The sequence below is a fragment of the Benincasa hispida genome, chromosome 1 (assembly GCF_009727055.1).
Source record: "Benincasa hispida cultivar B227 chromosome 1, ASM972705v1, whole genome shotgun sequence".
In the NCBI taxonomy this organism is placed as follows: Eukaryota; Viridiplantae; Streptophyta; class Magnoliopsida; order Cucurbitales; family Cucurbitaceae; genus Benincasa; species Benincasa hispida.
The window spans coordinates 82853941-82862578 of record NC_052349.1 but is presented as its reverse complement, the minus strand read 5'-3'; the positions used below and the strand labels follow the sequence as shown (position 1 = coordinate 82862578).

At 37.0% G+C, this 8638-nt stretch overlaps 1 protein-coding gene across 1 annotated transcript; it reads right to left on the bottom strand.

Moving 5' to 3' along the window:
* Window positions 1–1983: 1983 nt before the first annotated feature.
* On the bottom strand, window positions 1984–7285 carry LOC120081084. The gene is made up of 5 exons (XM_039035764.1): window positions 7131–7285; window positions 4806–7032; window positions 3550–3744; window positions 3254–3428; window positions 1984–3143 (listed from the first exon to the last, which is right to left on the bottom strand). Exons 2-5 carry the CDS (start codon window positions 6936–6938, stop codon window positions 2215–2217), a joined length of 3432 nt encoding a protein of 1143 aa, XP_038891692.1. The 5' UTR covers window positions 6939–7032; window positions 7131–7285; the 3' UTR covers window positions 1984–2214.
* Between the last annotated feature and the right edge of the window lie 1353 nt (window positions 7286–8638).

Sequence of the window (8638 nt, the reverse complement as noted above, 5' to 3'; positions counted from 1 at the left end):
CTTAGCCAAATTTTCTACTTACTAAAACCAAACACCTTACTACCCGAGATCTCATTTCTCAAAACTCAAGACTTCTCCTTTCTTCTTTAATATCTTCATGTCCTTCCTTACAAGCATAACCGTATTTCATACTCAACTTACTTAATACATTAGTGAACATACTTAGGTAGAAAAAATAGAGTTCGGGGTTTACACTTCAAAAGTTACTTTGGCATCCAAGAGTCATAAAAAATCTGAAAAATCCATATTTATTTACATTATTAATGTTCTATGTGCCCATTTAATTTATGTATTTGCATTTATTAAATGTTCATGTATTTAGTTGATAGATAAATGGTTGTGTACTTTCATAGCGTCTTTTCATTTTGCATAAATAGTGTTATATTTTTCACATAAGAAAAAGAAGATTTGAACATGTAAAGTCTTAGGCCTTAAACCTTCTAAGCTTTTTGAGTTTTGTTGTGTATTCTTGTGATAAAATACATGAATATTTGGAGCATTCAAGTAAGGATTGATCTATCTTGCTTGTAGAGTGCTTTGAAGATTGATGGTTGATAGGAGTTTCAAAGCTTTATCCGATCCTTGGTTTATTAGATCATCTAAGTAATATGTCATCTAACCTATCTTAGGGGTTGAGATCAAATTGGTTTTGGGGTCTATTGGGGTTGGGTTATTTGGATCTTGTTTTTCAACATGGTTCATAGATCTGATTCTTGAAGGTTTCTTTACAAATTGTGTACACTCCAATTTGATTTCAATCTGTAGTTCTAATGAACAATGAACTGCAAAAACAAAAATTCTGCAATGACTTAAATAAAGAAAAGAATGTAGGTTATGGTGGTTTTCATGGAAGAGGTAGAGTCTCTTTATCGAAGGGGTGTTTTTATGGAAATGTTCCAATTGATGAGGAAAGATTTTGATTAATGAGGTGGCTGCCAACAAGGTTTTCGCGAATAGATATAATTGGGGGCAAAAAGGCAAGATAAGAAAATTTTCCTTAAAGGGTCAATTTAATATCGTATGTATTCATTTTAGTGACTCTCACTCGAATTTTACACCAAATTTCTCGGTGACTCCTTTCCCCTTTATTTTTTGCCTTCTTCGTTTGACCTGGAATATTGTAGCTATGTGGCTGCTTTAATGAGGTGAGAACAGAATCATATTTGACTAGACTGCGATTTTTTGAAGAGTGGAAATTTTGAGTTAAAAAGCAGTTCCACTGTATATATTTTGTCATATTAATAAAATTACATGGAATCTACTAATCTAGTGTGAACATTTATAAAATTTATAGAGTTTTCCCTTACATATCATTAATTTCTATTCCAACACTTAAAATCGCCGCTCCAATCCTCCACCAACGAGATGGACTGTTGCCTCTTGGTCTTTGACCCATTTCATTCTCTCAATCTAACCCTTCTTCTCCCCGACTCTGACATCTCCCTGGTGGGTGAAAAGGGTAAGCCTCCCATTTGTTCACCATCATTCTCCTCTCCCATCAAAGTAGTATCGTTTATTTGCACTGTGATACTCATTGCGGGTGGCTTGGCTTGTACAGACTATCCGCTCTAGGTATTTACGAGACCAAATTATCGTTTTTTGTTTGTTCGTTTTTCTTGTGAATCTTGTGCACCGTTACATGTGCCATGCAATAGCTCCATGCACCCACTGGACACCACCCTGTCATGAAACATGCCAATTCATTTTGGAAACTAGGAAGGCTCTCCAATAGAAACAATAAAAACAGGAGGCCTCTATCGCTTTTGCTTTGAACTTTTTGAGGGTTTTAGCGCTATGCCAAATGAACAAGTTTCCTATTTTTCATTCACAGAGATCAGTTTTCCAAGTACTATTTTACAATGTTCAACACGTAATCTACAATGGGCTCATCATTTCCATGCTAACGAATGATTCAACCTTCCTTTCCTTGATGATCTGAATTGCAGCTCCAACTATTATCTTTGTTGAATTTGTGGATCATAGTTCTAGCAATATTTAATTTTATACTTCTGAAATTATATACAACAGAGCATGGACAATGATAATGAGCATAGTTGCATGCACCAAGTAATTACAAGAAATGATCTCTGTTATGATCGACTATAGTTGACGATGGCAGAGGATCTTGGTTAAACAGTATCATCAGAAGTTCATCCAACAAAAATCAAATTGTATGATAACATTGACAGGAAGTTCAATACAGTTTGTACACATTCACTCGCGCCAGAGAACATGTTCCCAGTCAGCAGATAAAGACCCATCGGAACAACCAGCGGGAACCTTGCCCTCAACATGGCTTCTACTTCCATTCCCAGCTTCAAATCCTAAGAAGGGTTCCATTTCAACACCCAACCCTCCTCCCTTTTTTACCTTGTTTTCACCAACGGGCCAATACACTCTCTTGCTTGCAGGATACAAGTGTTCTACTTCTACCTCCAGTATTTCTTCTCCAGCAGGGGTCAAGCTTATGTTGTTTCCACGCCTCCTTAGGACATCTTGTCTAGCCAGTACTGAAGCATCTAAATTATCAACTTCGTTTTTGTCATCTGCAATAGGATGGTGCATTGTTGAGATACCCAGACCATGCATAGTATCACCTTCATGTGCCAACATGTCGATCTCATTGCAACCGGAGTTTGTAATTTTCTGCACCTTTCCCGTATCCAAAGAACTTAAGCGCTCACCTCGAGATTTTAGAATTTGAAATCTAGACATGACATCATCTACATGGCTGCTCCTGGTCAAGGTAGGTGAAATGGATGGAACAGCAGGCGCAGAGTCATTCCCTTTGACCTTCGAGGTGGGGAATGAAGAATCCATGTCTTTGATATATGGGACTGCAGTTTGTTTCTTGTCGAGTGCTGATTTTTCAGCCACGTCCTTTTTACCCAAAACCTCAAAATCAGACAGTGTTACTAAATTTCCGACATCCCTATGCCTTACTACATCCTCTCGACATTTAAGAATATGAAATCTAGTAATCACATCATCTGCTGCATGACTAGTCACACTCACGGCAGGGGAAGTCTGAAAGGAGACAAATGAGGTTGAACCAACTTTAGTTTTAGACGCCAATGTCCCAATGGTGTTTGAACCAGGAGATGCATCAGAAATAAGTGCTTCGTCCAAATTTTTGACATTTTCTAAGGCATAAAAAGTATCCCATAAATAAATAAATCTAAGCAGAACAGAGCATTGACTCTACATGCCAAAGTACATACAATATGGGAAAAGCTCTAGCATCAAAACTTACCTCTCACTTTTGGTGATTCATGTTTCTCCATTTCTGACCTTGCACTATTAAGACGAGCTCTCAAGTTGTTGGCACATAATGCAGCTTCTGCCTCAAGCCATAGATTCTTGTACAAGAGAGTTTGGGGATGTTCTTCGTCATCATGAAAATTCTCACTCATAGCCTTCTTAAGAGCCTAAAAATACGATAATGATATAAGTTGATAACATTCTTTATATGTTTACAGTTGACAATTTATCTTAGTATGCCTTCCACTCAACAAATGAAAAAATGTCACTTCTTATCCTAATCTATACCTTGGTCATGCTATCTTCTTTCACCGAGTCAATCCTGTTCCTAAGATAAAGAGAGTCGGCAGCTTCTCTGTCTTTCTTGACAGACAGCATGTATTGATTTTTTTTGTCAACATCATTTCCATCATTTGATAGACACTCCAAATTTCCACCTTCAATCTTTGTCATCTGCAATTGAGACTTGAGCACTCCGACATCCTGGAAATCCATATGAACAAGAATATTATTATATAGTCACAGCAATTATAATTTGCATTGCCACAACGCAGTGAGAACTTCTATTGTCAAATGTGATGGATAAACTCAAACAAGCTAGCTCTCTGAATAAATAAGAGATAAAACAAAGAGGGGTAAAGGGTAGATCCCCGGTTGATAGGTTGTAATGGCCAATGGAGAAAGAAAGGGAAAAAGTAGAAACATAGATGTATTTATCAATATAATTAATTTCTAAATGCGATATTAAAATGGAAAATTAAGGAAATCCAACTGCAGGTGATAACTTCCTCTTCCTCTTCCTTTTATATAATATAATAAAAAACTGCATGTGGTAACTAAAAATCCTGAATCTCAAACTGCCATCGTTCCTCACCTTTTTCAAAACTTCTGTCACCTTTGACCTCACCTTTGTCTCATAAGAGTAAAAAAATGATTAAAGTAAAATAAGAACGTGAAGTTTGGTTGAGGAACTAACAGTTCTTTTCTTTAGCATCAATAGGGATAGGACTAAATCTTCAAAGGCAGGTAGACATGAAAGAATACAAAGCCCCCAAAAGTAGCATTCAAAGGTATATATCAGGTAAAAGAATACAAAACTTTTGGAAGGTCGTTTTAAATAGGACCTTTTGGATTGGAGTCCATTTCTTAGTTAGTTTTGGAAGTCCTCTTTTGTGGTGGTGCATCTTTTCTGTACACCCTTTCAATAAAAGCTTGGTTTCTCATTGAAATATATGTGTATACATGCAGGATGTTAAACTGTATGAGCATTCTGCAATATGTCTGCGTTTTTAATTCAACAGAAAAAGAAAAAACTGCTCCATAGAAAATCTTCATCAGTGTGCCAGTGAAAATGTGTATACTGATCCTGCGTCATCAGCATCATGGGTTTAAACTGAAATCATATTTGCGTTGAAAGGGGTAGGATATAGAGAGATAGGAGGAGCATAAGATTATAACTGGTACTTTAATTTTCATAAGCGGGTTTTCAAAATACTACTTTCTGAACTTTACGGAGAAGAAAGTAGACAGTGGACATAACATACCAAATGAAGTTGATGAAACTGCTCAAGATTTTGTGAAGTCCTTTGCTCAGGTGAGAGAGAACCTTGTGATCCGACACTCTTCAAACAAACATCAAGGTTATTTATCACAGCCTCAAGGGACTTGACGTCTTTTTGGTGTAATGCAGCCAACCCATTTAAATGACATACTAGGAGCAATTCTGATAAACTGTGCAATGTATCAACCAGAATCCGGATATCAATTTTTGAGATTGATTCTCCAAGAAATAATTTTACAAGCTCAAAAGGCAAATTCTGGACATGTTTTGCAACATCATATGGCAAATGATTCAAACCATTTTCAAAGGAGTCGTCACAATTTAATTCTGCATCTGCGTGCTTTTTCATGTAACTTGTAGGTGCAATCTTTTTCCCAGACATTAAGTTATTCTTATATTTACTTTGTGGCATGGAACAGGAAGAATAGGAGCCACCAACATCTTCTCCTGGTTCATGGATGCAACCAGTAGTTGGATGAAAGCCGCCCATTTTTGAATAAAATTCTCCTGCTTTCACAGAATTACTAGTTTTCTGTGTTGCAAGCAAGGAGGAACCAGCAATTGAAGGCATCTGTGTAGTAGATGTTGCACCTTTCTCCACAACGCTTCCTATGGTGCTTTCACTTGGTTCATGAACGAAGACTTCCACAGTATTCTCAGCAGAAGAAGGGAGTACTTGAGACAATGAGAGATTCACATCGTTATTAACTTCCACCATCTTCACACTACTCGGAGTACTAGTTTCAAAAGCTTGAAAAGGAGAAACACGACAAATTGGAGCTCCTTTCCAGCAAGGTGAGTCTACTGCTGCCAAGTTGTACTGATCAAAATTTTCAGAGGAACTCTCAATTGTTGTGGCAATTTTTGTTTTAAGGTCCAAACTAAATTGGGGACTGGAATCAGGAACGTGAAGTCCCATTCCAGCCTTCAATGTATGATCTGGTGAATCCTCAGCATAATGTATATTGTTTCGTAAGTCATGAGTTTTGATTGATGAGAACTCGGTAACAATAGGGTCATGTTTATCTAAACATGTTCCATGGTTCTCTGTACGGAAGAATTCCTGGCTATCAGAGTTAACTGGAAGAAACTTCTTTAGATTTGAAAGGTCATCGCCACCTTGTTTTGCTTCAAAGGACTGATCGCCATTACCTGACATATGACATGGACCAATGTTGCAGACAAAAGAATCAGTATCAAGAACAGGTGGTCTTATGGAAAAATTAGTATTGGGAGGATTGACAATTGATGTAGTCACACTCAATCTAGCATCTTGCTCTCTCAAGATTTCCTGATATGGAGCCTTTCGCAGATATTGAAAGTTGTGAAATCTTGATGCTGGATTTGAAGGTGGTGTCCTAGTCTTAGGGTGGCATCCTGGAAATGCAGAATGGGCATCCATGTCAGATATTCTTAAATCATTAGCCTGCTCGATGTTAAGGTTCTGCTTCAATAACAATTCCTCACTTGGACATTCTCTTACAAACTCGTTGCATCTATTCAGATCAAGCATATCAGTAGAATGTGAAGACTCTTCAACCGATCTCTCAAAGCCTGAAGATCCATGAGAAAAGTTTGTGCACGGAGGCACACTGAATGTAACAACATGCGAGTTCGATGGCCAATCATAAGTTGGTTGATCAAATATGACCACAGGGACAGCTTTGTTACATGAAGTGGAGGCATAGGATGGATAGTATGGTTTTTCTTTGCCAATACTAGTTGTTAGTCCGGCAGAGGATTCCCCGGATACGGAGGGGTCGGTTGACGACACTGTAAGACTGCCCAAAAGAGGTTCGTGTTTATCAGAAGGCTCCATCATAGGTTGCAACCTAGGGTATTTAGACCCCGTAGCGAAGGATAACCAATCAAATTCAGGGGTGGAACTGGAAAAGAAGTCAAGGCCTGAGGTTTTGGTGGTGGAAGGGAGCCAATTGTGTAGTGTAGAGTTCAGGGGAACCCCAGCCCCAACCCCAAATGAAGGTTCGGTCATGTCTACAAGCGGGCTTGAAAAAGGTCGAGTGACCGAACGATCAAGAGTAAAGGGCGGCGCCAGATGTGATAGATTGGAAAAAGATGATGAAGATGCTCCATTACCAACAGAGGAAAACCCCATGTTGATATTGTAGGAGAAGACCAAGCTAATGGATGAACCGACGACTTCTAATCCAAATCAATCGAAAGGGGATAGAATAACATCATCAAGATTCCTGCAAATGTACAATTAGAGAGAAGGGTATAAATCACAAACGTAGAGGATTTTTCAAATTGTAGTGAAGAAACGAAAATGAAAAAGAAGAAGAAGAACCATAATACTGAAGTGGAGCAGAAGGGGGGATGGTGGCACAGCGTTTCCTCTTCCACCTTCTGGGGAAGAAAACCAGAAAAGTAAAAGGTCGGTAGAGTCCTTTAGTTTTATGAATGGGATGAATGGGATGAATGGGATATAGTCACAAATAACTCTTCCTCACTTTCACTTTTCAATTGTTAAACTACTTTTTCTTAATTAATGTTTCCAAATCTTATATATTATCTGAATTTCCAAATTTTCAAATAAATAAATTACTAATATTTTAGATGATGGTACATTTTTTAGTTTTGAAGATCAAATTTTACCAAAAAGAAAAAAAAATGGAAAATATATAGAATTGTTAATCTGCACCAGATGCACTGCATTTCAGTAAAAAGTCTAAATATATAAAATCTCGGTGTTATTTTGTCCGAGTCGAGATCCACATATCATTTTTAAATATTATGCATCATTTTCAAATCTAATACCAGCTCTTACCTCTTCTAAAATTTTATTGTGTAACAAATCTTATATATCCAAATCATAGGTACAATTTATGTTTACACAAATTTTCAAATTAATTTAACAAGTTATGTAATTTTTTTCCGTGTAATTTTTAAAATTTTGAAAAGATAAAGAAGATTAGGTAAGATTTGTGAAAATTATGTGATCTTGATCTTCATCTTTGCCGAGATTCTATTAAAAAAAATTAACAGTTTGGATATAAGATGAAATGGTTGACTTTTTATACAAATCTCGATCGAGAAAGATCGAAAAAATTATTTTAAGGAGTTTTAAAAAAACTTGCTAATTTTGAAAAGTGAAACTTATAAAGGATTATTTCTAACCATTTTCAAGTTTCTCTCCTCTCTCAAAGTCCCAATGACCATCTAAAGTCTCCGCACAAAGAATTTCAAGAGCTTTGCCTTTTTTTTCACTTTTACTCCTTGTCCTTTGTAATTATTATTATTATTATTATTATTTTGAGTTTTATGTTGGGTTTTTGTGCTGATAATCCAAATTGGGTGAAGAAACAAGATTTACCCTACTTTTTAAAAATGAGGTTTTTAGACTCTTTGTTGACGTCAAATTTTAGTAAAATTAACAAAATGAAAACCTCACACACACGGAGTGGTCATCTTGATCTCCTCTCTTGCTCCCTTGACTCTCTCACAAATCACTCTCTCCTCTTCTCACGATCGTTCTCCCGTATCAGCTCTCCTCTATCTTGCTCGTTTTTTCACTCTCAAGCATTCAATTCTGTTCCATAACACAAACTAAAATGATGAGGAGAAGAAGAAGTCTCACATAGACTCAACCGATCTGGTTTGGTTGCTCGGAAGAAGAGGAAAAAAGAATAAGGAAACAAGAAAGAAAGAAAGAAAGGCTTGGTCACTCACGGGAAAAGAAGAGGGAGAAGAAGAGAAGAAAAGAAGTGGAAAAAAGAAAGAATTTGAAGGACGGGCAAATCTGTAACTTCACTCATCCATGATGTGTCAATTACCAATATTTTAAACAGTGGATAT